Here is an 18,562-nt window from a genome sequence, read left to right on the forward strand (position 1 = left end):
TCCAAAGAGGTTCAAGATGAGGGTTCAAACCCACTATTTTCAATTATTTTATTTCAACATTGACCTAAATGATTTCTTTTTACCGAAAATTAACTGATTGAATCTTTGAACCAATGTTCTTCACATGATTAACTTCATATATGCGCCTTTTTAATTTTAAAATATTGATATATATATATATATATATATATATATATATATATATATATATATATATATATATATATATATATATATATATATATATATATATATATATATATATATATATATATATATATATATATATATATATATATATATATATATATATATATATATATATATATATATATATATATATATATATATATATATATATATATATATATATATATATATATATATATATATATATATATATATATATATATATATATATATATATATATATATATATATATATATATATATATATATATATATATATATATATATATATATATATATATATATATATATATATATATATATATATACTAGCTGACCCGGTAAACTTCGTTTTACCTTTAAATTAATTAATCGTAATAAATGTTTTGTTTCATCCACAAGTCCTTAACTGCATCGTGCTCGCGAATCGAATTTTTTGAAAATCTAAATTGTACGGCTTTCCCATTTAAAGTTTCCCATTTAAACATTTCTCGTATCCAAATACCCTCACATGCCAAACATGGTTCAAATTTACTCGATCAGATCTCCAGTTATACTGTAAATTGTAAGGGAGACCTCTCCTCCCCCTTTTCATCCACCTTTTTGAAGGATTAAGGGATACCAAATATTCAAAGGAGCATTTCTCGTACCCAAATATCGTTCCATGCCAAATTTGGTTCCATTTGCTGTTGTAGTTCTTGAGTTATGCAATAAAAATTGTATGGAAGTTCCCTCCCTCTTTCCTTTCTCCCCGCTGGAAGAAGGAAGGGGTCTCAAACAATCATTAGAACATGTCACGTTCCCAAATATCCGCCCATGCCCAATTTGGTTCCATTTGCTTGATTAGTATTTGAGTTATTTAAAAATTAAAAAGAGGGTTTTCTGCCCAATTTTTACGCTATTGCTTCAGATGACGAATTTGTTGTAATATTTGATATTTGACCTACCCAAGTAACCATAAGCACTAAAACATAGCCCTTAATCAACACTATATTCCCACATTTGTTTTGTACTATATGCGTATATAATGCAGATTTAATGCTAAAAAGGCGAAATGGCGGGCTGATTAAATGCTATCACAATATAGCCTTTAATAAGCATTACAAATGCTGAATTAGAGCACCATCAAAACGTCATTTTTCGCAAGCCGTATAAAAGCATTAACGATGCATACTTAGAACACCTTTTGTTTATTTAATTATTATTTTTTGAATAATTAAAATGAACAAAAATTAAATAAATATTATGAAGAGATTAACCACCGTAATTTTTGTTTGTTACTTTGATTTATCGGCCTAGCGGTGAAAAGTGATGTCCTTTTTAGTAGGGACATCTAAAGATTATGAAATTTTTATACAGATGGATAGAAGGTTAGAAGAAATGAAAGATGGTGAAAATAATTAAATAACTTTGGCCAAAAAGAAATAAAAACACGACATCATAGCATCGGTGGTTGGTCACTATCAGACTATCGACCGTACCGTTTCGCATGCAAACCCCGCATGTAACGAATGCGAAGATAACAAACTGAGAAGACTTAAACATCGATAGATGCGTTTCTGAGTTAAAGGGAGCTTATCTGAGCGATCACATACCATCTTTTTGTTCGTCCGCACTACAAGTTCTCGCTTGTGGGGCGGACCACGCTAAGCCTACTAATGTGTGGTGGTAGATGCAACTCTATCTGTATCTACCACTTCATGGTAGTAGGCTCGTGAGGAACAAAAATTTGGTATGTGATGGTAATGCTTCTAGACAAATTCTACCCGCTCATTTTCACCATCTTTCATTTCTTCTAACCTTCTATCCATCTGTATAAAAATTTCATAATCTTTAGATGTCCCTACTAAAAAGGACATCACTTTTCACCGCTAGGCCGATAAATCAAAGTAACACATTAAATAAATAAATTATATCTGCAACATCAATCAACCTGCTGAATGAAGGAGGATTATGTCTGCTTAATGAATTATTCTGAGTCTCGAACCGAGGATCCCGCAGTAGCCTTTATTAGAACATGTCACGTTCCCAAATATCCGCCCATGCCCAATTTGATTCCATTTGCTTGATTAGTATTTGAGTTATTTAAAAATTAAAAAGAAGGGCCCCTCCTTTTTATCTCTCTACTGAAAAGAGGTAGGTGTTTCAAATAATCATAGAAATATTTTTCGTATCCAAATACCTTCCCATGACAAATTTGGTTCCATTTGCTTTATAAGTTTTTGAGTTATGTAAAAAAATATTGAAGAGGCCTCTCCCCCTTTCAACTGCAAAAAGGGAGGGGTCTCAATTAATCATTGAAATATTTTTCGTATCAAAATACCTTCCCATGCCAAATTTGGATCTAATATCTTGAAAAGTTTTCGAGTTACATGAAAAATTGTAAGGTAGCCCCCCTCCCCACTTTCTATCACCCCACTGAGAGGAGGGAGGGGTACCTTACATTCATTGAAGTATTCTTCATTCCCAAATACCACCCCATGCCAAATTTGATACCATTTGCTTGATTGGTTCTCGAGTTATGCAAAAAATTGTCTTTCGTTTGGGAGGCCCCTCCCCCCCTTCATGTTAGGGAGAGAGGTCCCAAACTATAATAGGAACCTTCCCCGGCCTCCAATACCCCCACCTGCCAAGTTTCACGTAAATCGGTTCAGTAGTTTCTGAGTCTATAGGGAACAGACAGAAAGACAGACAGACAGACAGACAGACAGACAGAAATTCATTTTTATATATACAGATATATATATATATATATATATATATATATATATATATATATATATATATATATATATATATATATATATATATATATATATATATCTATATCTATATATATATATATATATATATATATATATATATATATATATATATATATATATATATATATATATATATATATATATATATATATATATATATATATATATATATATATATATATATATATATATATATATATATATATATATATATATATATATATATATATATATATATGACAATCAATTTTCAAAAATTACAAATGTTGAAAAATTTAATAAGTTGAAGACATAGGGGTGAATTAAAAAAAATAAATGCTTGTTATTACAAAAAAAAATCATTTTACTTCCATTCTGACGATATTGTGCTCTTTAATTTAAACAAAAAAGTGCAGCCTCATTCAATGTATAAACTTAGCACTAATTCCTGTCAAACCACTATCTATCACAAATGAGGGATTGAAAATTCAAATCATAGAATCGATTGAACTAAAATTGAATCACGAATTAGTCCTTCCATTTACTATACCGGAACACGTTCTCCCTTCTCTTCCAGGTTGCCCTTCACTTCCTGCAAGCGTCAACTCTGCGCTGCCTGCTGGAGCCCTGGTGCCGGGAGCTGGGCTTCATCATCTGCTACGGTGCAATCGTGCTCAAACTTTACCGACACCTGGTGGAATTTCGCACCAGGAAAGCTCATCGATGGGTTGTGAGAGATCTAGATTTGCTGCGTTATCTGTGCGCGATGACGGTTGCGGTTCTGTGCTATCTGGCTGCATTTACCGCGACCAGTATGGACTTCCTGCGGTACAGCGAGCTGGTCTGGAAGGTGGAAAACACCGACGACCAGGTCACGTCGAACATGTGCCGGCCGCTCAAGTGGGACTACGTGACCGAGGCCGGGGAACTGCTGATCCTTGGCTTCGGCCTGCAGCTAGCCATCGCCAGTCGGAACGCAAACACTCAATTCAGAGTAAGACCCGCATCATCTTTTCTTTCATCACAAAAGTTATGCATAAAGTTACTCACCATCTAAATCGAAAAAAAAACCCAAAAATGATTGAAACATGTAATCGATATCCGTCATCGATATGGCGATTTCTTTTCTTCACCACAGGAACGGCAATTCCTTGTCGCCTCAATTATGATTGAATTTCTCGTTTCGGCCACCTTCTACATTCTGCGGTTTTGGTATCTGGAGGAGTTCAGTCCTTCGACGCTCTTCTTGGCTCTCTTCATCCGCTCGCAGTTGACCAATACCATCACGTTAGGACTCATATTTCTGCCAAAACTATGGTACCAGCATAAGCAGGTAAATTGGAAAGCGTAACCGAAATCCACATGATGCCAGTTCCTATCCAATTTCCCATTCCCGGAATTCCCAGACACCCCATGGTCCTGTGTCAGATCCACAAATCCAATGCCCAGTCCGATAATCCTACAATCAATATGCATCAAACTACTAAAGCTGCTGCCAGCTTTCGGTAAACATTCTGGTGCTTTCTCCAAAATCACACATACCGGTCCTAAACACACATACACAAACATCCCATAATCCGAGAAACATACACGCATCTTTACACCAAACGCATAAATAAAGTGATAGAATAATCTCAATCAAAGCCAAGGGAACAAACCGAGAAAACCTGCCATTGCGCCTGCATGCTGCTTAGCATTTTTTGCAGTTCCTACTGTTGTTGTACTTAGTTGCCGTCATCAACATCATCATCTTCATCACTCGAACGTATGGAACCTTTGCGAATTCCTTCGGCACCATTGGATGTCAGCCCAACAACAACTTGCCGAGAACCATTCGAAAAAAAAAAACAAAAACAAAACAATTCCGGGGCTGGTCCATGAACAACTGAACCATTTGAATTCATAAATGGAGACTCAAAATTCCTTAAGCAGACTTCAGATTTGAAATTTATAATGCAAATATTATGATTTTTAAGCTATAGTACTTTTTTATTGGACATTCTAGCTATCAAGGAACCAACATATTGAATAACACTTAACATTCTTCAAGCTCCTTTAAATTTGACTAAAACTATTTCCTACATAGGCTGAAGGTTCAGTGTAAATTTCGGTTAGAGTGTCCATTTCCGAGAATTTCCGAGAACCAGAAAATTTCGAAAATTCCCAAATCCCGGGAAAAATTCCGGAATCCCCAGGAAAAAAAAACAAAATTTAAAGCTGCTGCTGACAAAGTAGCTAAATAGTCACATATACTGTAAATCAGCTTCTTGAACTAACTTTTTCTTATCTTCGACCTTTTGAGCCGTAGATCAACCACTTGTGTACACCAGAAAACCCAGTTTCATACATATTTATCCAGTCTCCTTTCCAAAAATTTGCATTTTTTTACGAATCATTGAATGGTTATGCGTGCCAGAAAACCTATTAAAATTAAAAAAGGATACTGTAAAACAAAATAAATCCAATGAAATCAATCGGCGAAAAAAATTAACTTTTGAAACAAACTGGCGAAAGTCATCTAAGATTTAAAGAGATTTGATAAATAACCTGAGGTCTAGCAAATCAACTGCTATTTATTCAATTTTTTGCATCAAGAAGCGGCCAATTTTGTCGGTTAATTTCCTAATAAGTAAACTTTGTTTTTTTAATCCTTTTTTTAAGTATATACACTGGTTAACTTACTGCCTTTTTATCGAATAAAAAGCTTGTAGAAAACTATTATTGTATTAGTTTTAATCGATTACAGCATGAGTTATTGAAGAAGTTAAAATTCGGTTGTCAGTGGAAATATCTTTTTTCCTTAAATCAGTTAATGCAAAAAAAACGAAAACAAAATACTAGTTTTGGTGGTTCGATTGGTTTAAAAATAAATTACACAACATGTAAAAATAACAACATGTAAAAATAACAACATGTAAAAATACCATATACATTATGTATATAGGTTCCTCTAGGGGTAAGCCAAGCCCCCTAAGGAAAATGATCATTTTGCAAGAACTGAAAGCAAAGTTTGTTCTGTTTCCTTCACAAAATCGTTGCTTAGATTGTCTTCAATTAGAAAGATTAAAGGGTGTGTCACATCAAATTGCATCAAGGAAAAAACGCTGTAGAAATTTGCACAGTAGACCAATCCTTATGAATATTTTAGACAGTAAAATAAAAACTATTAACAACTTTTCGCATTTTCTTTTTATTCATACTTCGAGCCCAAACCCGTATGCTCGCACCTTCCTTTTTACCTCGTCCATAAGGTTCTGTACAACGTAAGGTTTTAGTTTTTTTTAAACAGAAATCCATTTTCTTTTGAAGTCCGCCTCCGATTTGACAACTTTTGGGTTTTTCCGGAGGGCCTGCTTCATAATCGCCCAATATTTCCCTATTGGGCGAAGCTCCGGCGCGTTGGGCAGGTTCATTTCCTTTGGCTTCGTACCAGGTGACCCTGTTGGCTTCGTACCACTCCAACACATCCTTTGAATAGTGGCACGAAGCGAGATCCGGCCAGCAGATGGTCGAGCCCTCGTGCTGCTTCAATAGTGGTAGTAAGCGCTTCTGTAGGCACTCCTTAAGGTAAACCTGCCCGTTTACTGTGCCGGTCGTCACGAAGGGGGCGCTCCGCTTTCCACAAGAGCAGATCGCTTGCCACACCATGTACTTTTTGGCAAACTTGGACAGTTTCTGCTTGCGAATCTCCTCCGGAACGCTGAATTTGTCCTCTGCGGTAAAGAACAACAGGCCCGGCAACTGAAAAAAGTCTGCTTTGACGTAGGTTTCGTCGTCCATTACCAGGCAATGCGGCTTCGTCAGCATTTCGGTGTACAGCTTCCGGGCTCGCGTCTCCCCCACCATGTTTTGCCTTTCGTCGCGGTTAGGAGCCTCCTGAACCATGTATGTACGCAGGCCCTCCCGCTGCGGTCCGCTGGACGAATGAACTTGACAAATTCAGCTTTTTGGTGAGGTTCTCGAAGTATCGTTTTAGTACTCTGCTGACCGTGGAATGGACGATTCCCAGCATCTTACCGATGTCCCAATGTGACAACTCCAGATTTTCGAAATGGAGATGAGTGTGCAGGATTAATTCACGACGCTCTTTTTCGTTCCACAACATTTTTCCAAATTTTCGAAAAATTGACAGTGTAGCACGGCAAACGTGATCTAAAAACTCTTACCTGATTATAAGCGAAAGCTGAAGATATAATTCCTAAAATTTAAACTTCTACAGCGTTTTTTTTCGTGATGCTATTTGATGTGACACACTATTTAGCTCAAGTGAAATTAAATGTTCTAGGAGACCGTCCCCATTCCTCGTGTACAGTTAAGTTGGAGGGAGTTGTTTCAGGTAGAAGGGGAGTGGTGTTACAAGTCCAAAATTTTTTTAAGATTTTTTTTTTCGATGCTTGTCCATTGAACAGGAAAGTTAGTTATTTTTGTTTGTTTTGTTGTTTTATTTGAGATTTTAAGCCTCTTGGGTTTATTCATCCCATCGAACAGGAAAATATATCTTGAATACATGGAATTTCTATTGTCTTAATACAAAAAAAACATGGAATGGCTTGGTTTCTGACTTGTATTCTTAATTCATACGACACCTCTACTTACTAGTTTCGAGCTTGCCACCTTCCTCGATGTATGATCTTGTAATGTAGTCCTGGGGATTCCAAAAGTCTTGGAGGCATTTTTGACAGAAGCCCCACAAGTGATAGCCTCTTTCCCAAGGGTTGGTTCCAACTACCATGGGTCGTTTTCATTTGGTATTCGCCAGGCATTAGAAATAGGAGAAAATATATTTTAGTAACACTTAACTATCCACATACTATGCCGGGCTTACTCCTCTCAAAGAGTTACAGTTTTACCCCCACAACATGCACATTTTCAAGACTAAAATTTATACCACTTCAAAGATTTAACTTACTTCAACTCGAATTTCAGCGATAACCAACAAGAAAAGATACCAACTGCACACCAATAACAACGGATTGGAAACTTTTTTCACGAATTAAACATTAAATTCCATCCGCGGATAATTACACTCGATTGTGCATCAGCGGCACTCCGGATTGTTTTGTTTTTTATTTTGACGTTTGACACTGCACGGTGAATTTGATGTTTGTCAATATGTCTAAAATAAGAAATACTAACATGTACAGTCTTTAAAAATACTAAAAATCTAGGTTTTCTAGTAAAAATCCGAGGGTGAAGGTTCGTTGTTCGTTGCTTATGGTGAATTCGCTACTATATTTTATGCAAAAAACGCTCATCGTACCCCGATTAATGGTTTTCATTATGCTCCTACAGTGACTGATTATTAGTTTTCGGTCAAAAATTTTAAAATGGAAGTTAGGAAGTAGACTTTTTTAGTGTCTGAACACGAAACAGTAATAGTCAATTCTAATTTCACTATCACTTTTTCCATCAATCTTCAATTGTTCCTTTATCTGAGTAAAAATTAGTTTAACACTTTGGAGTTCTCAACTTATGATTTGTAAACCAAAATCCAAACAAGAAAGTGTACAAAATTGACGTGAGAATTATCCGCTACAAGACAACCCTTGAAGGTTTAAGTTTCTAAATTGAATTGTTTCATTCCTGTCAAAAGAAGAACAAATTCTTGAGATTTTTATTAAATGCATATTTCCATTTAAAAAAAATCATAAAGATTTCTTACAATACGGCAAAATATTTGAGTTTTTCAGGAGCAAATTTCAGATTTTTGAAACTTCATACTTCTACTGAACAAAAATGCAACTTTCCGAAAAATCTTTTTAAAACAAGCAAAACGAAAACTTGGAAGAGCGTTTCCTAGAAAACACTTTTTAAAAACTTCTACAAAAAATATTACTTTACTCTTTAGATTTTATTTATAATTTTCAACAAACTTAAGTTAACCAGCATTAGTTCCATCTAATGACGAAAACAGCAATCATTTACTACTCAAATTTTGCCTCCATTTTTGCTTATACCCCTTTGGGCCTGGAACTTCAAGTGAAGAAATTCAGCTAATTCTGACCTAATTTTAAGGAGCCTTAAATAACCAAAGTTTTTACCTGATGTTAGACAAAAATCGTGTTTTAGAACGAGTTCAGGGCAATAAGTGTAGACGATTTTAAAATAAGCTTTTTAAAATTATTCACAATTCGATTTATACCAAAAACGATTCCTTTTAATGTTTGAATCTCTAGAATAGTCTCAAGATCAGTATTAGAAAAATTTATTATAAAAAAATAGGAGAAAGGAGACTTTCCAAAACACAAAATTTAAGTAAAATTCTTAACACTTTATTAAATTTATTAAATTATTTTATTAACAATCTGTATTTTTTTTTCTTATCAGCTTGAAGATGGAACTTCAAATTTTCGACTCAGAGAACAGACGTACAAGCTTTAAAAAAAAATCTTAAGAAAAGTGTGTAAAATGTAAATGCAATCACTCAAAAATGCGTTAAAAATTAACTTGGAACACTGCCATCAATTGCGTCGTTCAAAAGTTACAAACAACTATTTTTGAGACGCCAAAGTAAGCTTTTGAAAATAGGTGAAAACTTAAAAAAAAACACACATTTTAACACAAAACATTTTAAACTATTCAAATTGAAGATTTCAATTTAAAAGTTGACATTGTCAAAGGTCGTGAGTAATTTCCGCTTACGCGAAAGAAATTATAGAACGGTTTAACGTTTTTGCCCCGTTTTGATAAAATATTGATGAACTTTTGAAGGAATGTTAAAACAAAAATTTAATCAGTGTTAGGTACCGTAAACTGGGGGAACTTTGATCACTTTTTTAATTCATTTTTGAATATTCTAAAAGGGCTTGCTTTTTCGTGATACCTGAAAGTTTGAAAATACTTACTGAAGTGGGGAGTTTGAAACATGATCATTGATTGCAGTAAATTTAAACGACATTGGTGGTTATGATCAAATGTTTGTTACAAAACCAGATTTCGAGTTTCGGGGTAACTTCCCAACAAACATTTTTTGCTGAAAAAGGGCTGAAAAAATATCTTGGTTACTTTTTAAATCAGCAATCTGGCTGAAAGAAGGCCAGAAAAATTCACAAAAAGCGTGCTTTCAGCCCTTAATCATCTGGATTTGGAGAAATTATCCAGCCAACGTCATCAAACGTCAATTGACAGTGTGACCGAAAAAAAAATTTAAAAAATAAAATGATCGATGTCTGCCCGATGCTTGGCACTCACTTTTCCCCTCTATGTTTTGTTTTGTTTTTAACCTGTCCCGAACTTTTAACCTCCGGCTTACTAGTCGCAAGCCGCAGTACGCAGAACCAACCATGAAGTCTTCGGTGCGACGAAAATTGGTCGTTCTTAAACGACCAAAATGCCACTCTGCGGAAAGGAAATGTTTAATGTTGGAATGGTCTTTTTTCATCTATTCGAATCGAGCATGAAATCCTCCCAGTAAACCATTCTACTTTTTACAATTAAGGTAGTGAGAAATTATGAAAAATGGTTTTCATAAGAAAAACAAAAATAATTTCAGGTCAAAAAATCCGCCATCATGCATTGCAGTTTTACCACAGTTCATATCAGTCTGTCAAATTTCAAAGGTAGCAGGAATGGTTGAACAAAGGCTGAAAAAATGATACGTAAACTACTCTTCAACTTCTCCCATTAGCTGCACTAAAACTTCTTTTCACGCTGAAACAACACTTCAGTTTACCTTTATTCAGCCAGCAAGCTGAAACAGCAATCACGCTTTACCTCAGCTTTTGTTCAGCGAGTTGGCGTTTTTAATCAGCCAAAATGTTTGTTGGGTTTGATCACTATGGTTTTTAAGGTAGCTCAACATCTTCAAAACCACTTTTATGAAGTCATTTAGCACAGAAGGCATAAACATTAATATCAGTAATTTTTGCTAGGACTAAGCTGATTTTTTGAACTTTTTTTTCAAAAGCATTTATAATCAAAAGATGGACAATGTGGCTGCATACATTTTGGGGTAAAAATCATAAACATTTCTCAATTTTTTTACCTTAAAACAAATGAAAATTTGCCTTCATGCAATATCCTAGGTCCTCGCATTGTTCCCATGTTCTTTTTCTCATCAATTTGAACCATTTGATAAGGTTTTAGTCATTTTTATTATACGGGCTTTCTCATATAAATTCACCGTTTTTTTTTCAAAATCCGATTTTTTTTACTAAATTACCATAAAATTAACACTTAAACTAAACCTAAACAAAGAAAAAACTTGAACTTTCACATACGCAACCCATTTGCTCCTAAATGCTTAAATTTGATCAGGAGAGATGTTTGTTTGTGAGCTTGCAAAAAACCAGACATTTGAAAATTTTAAAATAACATTTTAAGTAATATCAAAAATCTTCTAATAAAAACCAAATTTATTTGTATTTGCTTATTTGTAACTCAACAGTTTTCTGATTTTTAACTTTTCACTAAGTTAATAATAATTATCTGCAAAATTTTCATGTTGATCAAAGTTATCCCAGTTTACGGTATTTATTAAAGCATATTTATGTATGTTTGGGGCCTTTTACAAATGGGCTTACACAGTAAACTAAAATTACCGAGTTCGGTAATTTATTTTACAGAACTAGTTCTGTAATTAGAAAATTTTCGGTAATTGATCAATTTGACATTTAGTTTTTACCGAGTTCAGTAAATCGGCTCTTGACTTACCGAAGTTCTTATATTTTAATGTAAACAAATCTCAATGCCATCAATTTTCGGTAAAAAATCACCGAAATTAAACTGCAAACAAGACGAACGTCAAAATTCGATTGTCATTTTTTCGCACTCCGGGTCTTCCTTCTCATTCTTGCAACCGAAATTAATCGTTTCGACTACTTTCGTGTGCTCGAGTGTGATGGGTATCTTTTTACCGACCAGTCGTCGCCATTGCTCGGCATTTTCGGTTTCGCGTGTTTTGTGCAATGAAGCAGCAGTTTTTTTTGTTTTGATGGCCTCCACTTGAACGCACATAAACGATCGGATTTGGGACATCACCAGCACCGCGGCGCTTCGCATGGAATGGATTGCTGATTTGATCGCAGCTCCAGTAAAGGTACATCGGATGAGTTTATTTTCCGCACTATAGTAAAAAATAAATTTTACTTCCAGCTCCCGTGGCTGTGACAACCGAATCTTGAAAAGCCGCGAGACGGTACCATGTTGCCATAACACAGAAAATAAAGTTAAAATAATTTGATACAGCTCCTCATTTTTATTTGTAGATTGAGCCTCTGCTATTGAGGCGTCTTCTAGAAATGCGATAGTATTTAGCAAAAAATATTTTTTTCGGTAATTTTTAACGAAAACCGTAAAACGTTTGGTAGTTTCAGCTTATGATTCACAGCATATTACATGAGATGATATTCGAGACTCAAATCATCTCGTGTAGTATGCTGGGTACGTACACCGAAACTACGGAACGTTTTACGGTTTTCGATAAAAATTAGTGAAAAATTTAGTTTTTGGTTAATATTATTGGCATTGCGGCAATAACAGATAATTCGGCGAAAAAGAATCAATTTTCCGGTAAAAACAACCGAATCTTCGGTAAAAATTGAAGGAATTTTGTGAAAATTACCAGTTTTTCGGTAAACATTTCCGAACTTTTTGAGTTTATCTGGTAAAACTGACCGGTTTTTTGGTTTTAATTACAGATATTTCGGTGAACTCTTCCGATTGTTCGGTAAATATTTCCGAACTTTTACAGTTTTTTCGGTAAAAGTTATCAGTATTTCGATAATAATTACAGGTATTTCGGTAAAAATTTCAAGTATTTCGGTAATAGTTTTAGGTATTTCGGTAATCGTTACAGGTTTTTCGGTTAAGTCTACCAGTTGTTCGGTTTACATAACCGAGCTTTTTAGTTTTTCGGTTAAAAATAACCGACCTTTCGGTAATAATTAAAGACATTTCGGTTCAACAATACCGATTGATCGGTTATATAACGAGCTGTCATGTTGACAACTGTCAATATTTTGACAGATGATCAGCCGAGTTTTGTTTATTTTTTACCGAAAAAGATCCGTAATCTTTGACAGCTGTCACTTCTCAGTCATGAAAAAATTGCCGAACAGTTTAACGATCTCCACATGTTAGGATTTCGGTAAAATAATTACCGAACTCGGTAATTTTCGTTTACTGTGTAGTTAATAATCCAAAAAAAATTAATTAAGAAAGCTCCTAAACGTTCATTAGTTATGCTGAAATAAACATGAGTTTGCATCTTGAATATTCCGAAAATTATAGATTTGTATTTCTTTAATGGGTTACAAATAAGTTTTTTTTTATTATCTGACGAGTTTGCGCCAGGGGTGATTAGATTGTCTCCAAAATTTCAAATTTGCTTCATTATCACAACTTAAAAACTCATGCATTTTTTTCAGATTTTTTTAATTTTATTTTTCGAGATAATAGAGGTAAGATTTTTTCGATAAAAATATTAAATTAAATTTAAAATGCACATAGCAATGGGCCTACCAATTTTTGTAGACGGTAGTTTTTAACACTTTTCAATATTTACGTAAGTTAACTATAAATTTTTATTTTATACAATTTTGTTGCAAAAGCTAATAAAATTTCAATGCGTTTTGATGTTCATGATTTTATGGTTTTCATTGGCAAACGACAAAACTATGTGGAATTGAAATATGGGTAAATATTTTGCACAAAAAAACAAATTCTAACCTCAAATACAATAGAATCCCGCTTATCCGAGGTTGTCGGGGAAAGGACCACGTCGAATTCGTAAAACCTCGGATTACACGAATTACCTTTTCTTTTGCTCTGGTTGGCATATCATCCAGGCACAAAGCTCAGTAAATATATGGATTTTAATATGCTATTTTTATCAACGTTATCTGTACTTTTAGACTTCAAACTCGCTGGAAAAAAATGACAACTTTACATGATTTTTTTTTATGAAAATGGTTACTCAAATAATGAGGAAACTCGGACAACCGGAGCTAGGATAAGCGATGTTTCTACTGCATCTCGGAAAAGTAAAAATTTTATAAACATGAGATGTAGACGCAAAATTTTACCAAATTTTAAACTATCAGCTTACCAAATAATTCCAATATCTGAAACTAAAAATTCAGCCGAAATCTGAAACCCGATTTGAAAATAATTCCTTGATTGATTATTATTAAATTAAGTCTAATATTTTACACGTATTTTGTTTATAGCCTGATTTTAAGCATTTGCTCCAAACACCTCAAATGTAATCTTTTGAAAACCTTCCAAAATATTTGTCAGTTGTTTATGGACCATCCCGAAAGAATTATCAATCAAGTTCTCGAAAATTTTTCGAACGAATATTCATGAGATTGTAACCTACACGGTGCTATTTTTGTACATTTTTTTTTGCTCTTCTATCAGCCCTAGATTTGGCTGCTGTTTGTTCCTTTTCCCCTGGCATATCTTCAGTAGGAACCTACAACACCCAACAGCATGTTCTGAACAGTAAATAATTTCCCCATTCTGCACGTCAATTCTAATCCAGCTTAGTCAAGTTGGTATATGCACTATGTGAAATCAACTTGAAATGTTTTTCGTTCTTGTTTTTTTATTTGTTTTGGTTTTGTTGTTGATGTTAAGCTTTTCAGGAGACTCTTAAGTAAGATTCGACCTAATCTTTTCAAAAAATAGGTATTGATCGAACCTTTAAGCGAAGCTTGCAAAAACATGTCTGACCATCTATTTAATCATGTGTGGCTCCATTAGCTCTGTGACGTTTCATTATTTTTGCTCAAGCAAAATCGAGTAAATAAACAAGGAGACAGTCAGTTGACCCAATAAAATATAACTGAAGCGCATCCATTAGGGGGCGTAGAACACCCCACATTTCAGTTGAGTTTCCCAGTATGCTTCTGCCTTGTCCCGGTCATCATCAGCTTGGTTTAAAAATGGCTTTCGCTTTCCGTTTTCCGTTATTGCAAATATCAGGCTCCAAATGCGATTCGGTAGCTGCTAGGGAAGTGTTGGGAGCACTGCAGCAGAAAACGATAACTGTCTTTTGGAGAGTATCACTGCGCTACTGTGTGCCGCCTCGTTACCCGGATGGAAACAATCCCATAATGTGCTTTTATTATCTACAATTTTCTGTGCTTCGCCGGTTAAATCTCGTCCGTTTCCGGTCCCTACTGATGCCGGACAGTCGTCGTTATTGCTTAAAATAAGTTGCCTGGGGGCGCCCACTGATGTCGAACAGTGGGCAGAAACAAAATTCGGGAAATCGCAAATGATTGAAAAAATTAACTTTATAACTTTAATGTTTGAATTTTATGTAAAATTCCTATTTTTCAGTGATTAGGGTTCAGGAAGAAATCAAAGAGCATTTAAAAGATCAGTACGGTGACTTTTCTATTTTCATGGCGACCGTGAAATGTTAGTTTAACAACTAACATATATAAACATTTTTTACGTGAGTTTTGCATAAAGATGCATAATCATGCTCTTTTATTAAGAAAAAGTCTAGCCGTTACAAATACTTTTAAAGCTTAGTTTATTTAGAGAAGGGACAGTTACGAATGCGTGTATTTAAAAATCAATTCGTTTAATTGAAATTCTTTATACGGAGGAAATGAAGGTAGTGGAGATAATGGCATAATGGCCACCTTACGAAGGACGCTAATTTTTTTAAAAAAAAATGTTGTTTGAGGTTAGGTTCTAATGACTCAAAGCTAGGGAACATTTTCAGCAAATCGGAGTAAATTTTCGGGATATTTTAGTGATCTGCACTAAATTTTTCGCATATTTAAAATTAAAAATTCTAGTATGAGCCTTGACTTCCCTGATGACCCTTACCCGTACCCCTTGCCGATCATGTTCTTCACTCCAACGCATGATTCAAACTTGGTGGATATTTTTGACAGTGTTTGTATACTTTTTCCACCACTCACGCACAGCTTTTTTTTTTTTTTTGAATTATCAACCGTTTGCCAACTATTGATTTGAAAATCATGAATTTTGAAGGAAACAGTACAATTTTTTTTCTTTTTCCCGTGCATCGTAGAAATCTCGAAAACGCGCCAATTTCAAAATTTTAAAAATAGGTCAGATAGCACTTAAAACAGGCAACAAAATTCCAAATTTCGATTTGCATGTCCGATAACTAGGAAATTAGCTATCAGCAAAAAAAAGTACCCATTTCTAAATGAACTAAGCTTTACCATGTTATTTTTTGTCATTTCAAAGAATTTCTAAAAGGGTTGGAACATTTCTTGATCGAAGCAATAAAACTGGAAAACTATATCTATCTATACCAACACATGAAAAGGATGTATCTTCACATATGGCGTATCGAGAAAAAATGCGTTTGAAAAAAATACAACCTATTTTCAATCGCTATTTAAAAATCACTTGAAATTTTTGCATTTTATGAAAGACAAACGATTTTTAGAAGCATTCCCTGTATGTTAGAATATAGGAATATCAATTTTCATGAAAAAACAACGCGCTATCGTAGATCGTACCTAGCTCACGTAATATTTCGTCTAACGTGTTTATACACCCTTTACTTTTTTCTTATTTTTAGCTTTAGTTATAAGCCCGCATACATTTGCAACTATGTTTTTATGTTGAATAAAGAGTCAAATTGATCATTTTAAGTGTGTATGCGGAGTAGTAGCGAAAAATTGTATCAATGTGATGGCTGTTCTGGATTTAAAATGTTAATAGATCCTTTACTCAAATTGAGTTAACGGTAAAACCATTTTGAGAAAAAGGAATATTATTTTCTCAAAAGGGGTTTACCGTTGAGTAGTGCAAATGTTGGCCTATCATGAGATACTGATAATGGATTTTGTTTACTTTTGGAAATAGATCCTTTTCACGTGTCGGTACAGATATGCTGAAAATTCTTAGCTCCAAAATCATTCATCAAAAGAAATCGCCAGTTTAAGACAAAAGGAAAGACGTCAGTACCGTCTACTGGGGTAACATGCAACATTTTTCAACTTCAATGGCTTCTAAAAATAGATGTCCACAGATATTCATAAAGCTTATGCATCAAATGTTTTAAAGTTGATGGGAAATCACATTGACGTAGTTAAAAAAAATAGTATCTTCAGTTATTTTCAATAAACCGAAAACATGTGTTTTACCCTTACTCAGAGGAAGGGGAAACTTGCAACAAACATATTTGTGAATGAAAAATCTAATGAAAACCTAAGAAAATCTATAGCTTTTAAAAAAATTGTGATGCAATTTAAGCCAGAAGGCATAAAAGCCACAATTGCAGTAATTTTTGGTTTCGTTCGAACTATGTTCAATCTTTTCTGTTCCTAAAGTTGATATAAGAAAAATACAAAAGGGTATAAAAATGGTCTGAGGTGAGATCCAGGGGTAAACTTTTTTACAAAAATTCTACTCACTTAAATCTTAAAAATAATTTTTGGATGAATAAAAAACTAATGTTAACAAACGCAGGATGCAATACAATTATATTCTAGCGTAAGGATAAAAATGTCTAAAAATGTCAAATTTTAACACCTGTTTCGTGTTTTTATTCAATGAACTTATAAAAGTTTAGAAAAAAAACTCAAGTTGTGACAATCTATACCATTCAAATTTTGTAATCGATTAGATTACATTCAATAAAAAATTGAATAACCATCGTAATATCCCAACGTCTAATTTTACCTCGTTTTTGCAAGATGCCCCGTTCGACGGTACCTAAACTTATTTCAAGATCATTGCACAACTTATTCCAGTGCACAGTAGTCTAGAAATGAAATTGAGGATTTTAATTTTAATGGTATGTGCGGCGGAATGAAAACTAGAGAGAATTTATTTATAGAAATTTGAAAGAAAGATGGATAGACAGGCATTAGTGCGCCAATAGGAGAAAGCTTGATAGGTGTTGAAATTTTAGGCTAGAGGGCATGTTGATGAAAAGCTCCCATGAATTGTCCTGCCTTTGCTCTACACAGATCCCTGCAACGTTATACGATTTGTCTATGTATCGTGTGACCAACATCTTTTAAATATGTGCTCGTGAATCTCGTTTTTAAGATTTTTTTTCCTCAGATTTAAGCTTTTTTTGCCTTGAGAGCATAGGAGACGAGAGCTTAAATCTGAGGAAAAAAGCTTAAATCTGTCAAAAAAAGGGAAAAAATGGGAAATCTGAGAGATGTGCTCCTCACGGTTTGAATAACATTGCCGGGCAGTGGCTGTGAATTCTCTTTCTCAGTCTCTCATGTATAGTTAGTTAGTGTAGAGCAAAGGCGGGACAATTCATGGGAGCTTTTCATTAACATGCCCTCTAGCCTAAAATTTCAACACCTATCAAGCTTTCTCCTATTGGCGCACTAATGCCTGTCTATCCACCTTTCTTTCAAATTTCTATAAATAAATTCTCTCTAGTTTTCATTCCGCCGCACATGCCATTAAAATTATAATCATAAAAATTACGGCGATTGAAATCATATAACGAAATGAAATTTAGCGGGAAACAATTATTAGCGTCTTCCATTTAAGTTTGATGTATTTGATGTCTTAGACAAACTTTCACAACAACTAAAGGCGATCAATTTGAATGGAAAAGTTTAATGGTGGTTCAAAAGATTTCTGAGATCCGAAAATTATTTCCTAACTGCGATAAGATCTGATAGATAAGATTGTAGAATAATTTTGTAGAACATAAT

General features: G+C 34.2%; 1 protein-coding gene across 1 annotated transcript in view; it reads left to right on the plus strand.

Moving 5' to 3' along the window:
• LOC129741703 (probable G-protein coupled receptor 158) overlaps positions 1-18,562 on the plus strand; it is a 351,812-nt gene that overhangs the window by 276,145 nt on the left and 57,105 nt on the right. Inside the window, exons 7-8 of the mRNA XM_055733449.1 lie at positions 3,511-3,927; positions 4,072-4,266. Coding sequence (XP_055589424.1) covers positions 3,511-3,927; positions 4,072-4,266 — 612 coding nt within the window. The remainder of the gene's footprint in view (positions 1-3,510; positions 3,928-4,071; positions 4,267-18,562) is intronic.

This window comes from Uranotaenia lowii, chromosome 2, assembly GCF_029784155.1.
Source record: "Uranotaenia lowii strain MFRU-FL chromosome 2, ASM2978415v1, whole genome shotgun sequence".
Classification (NCBI taxonomy): domain Eukaryota; kingdom Metazoa; phylum Arthropoda; class Insecta; order Diptera; family Culicidae; genus Uranotaenia; species Uranotaenia lowii.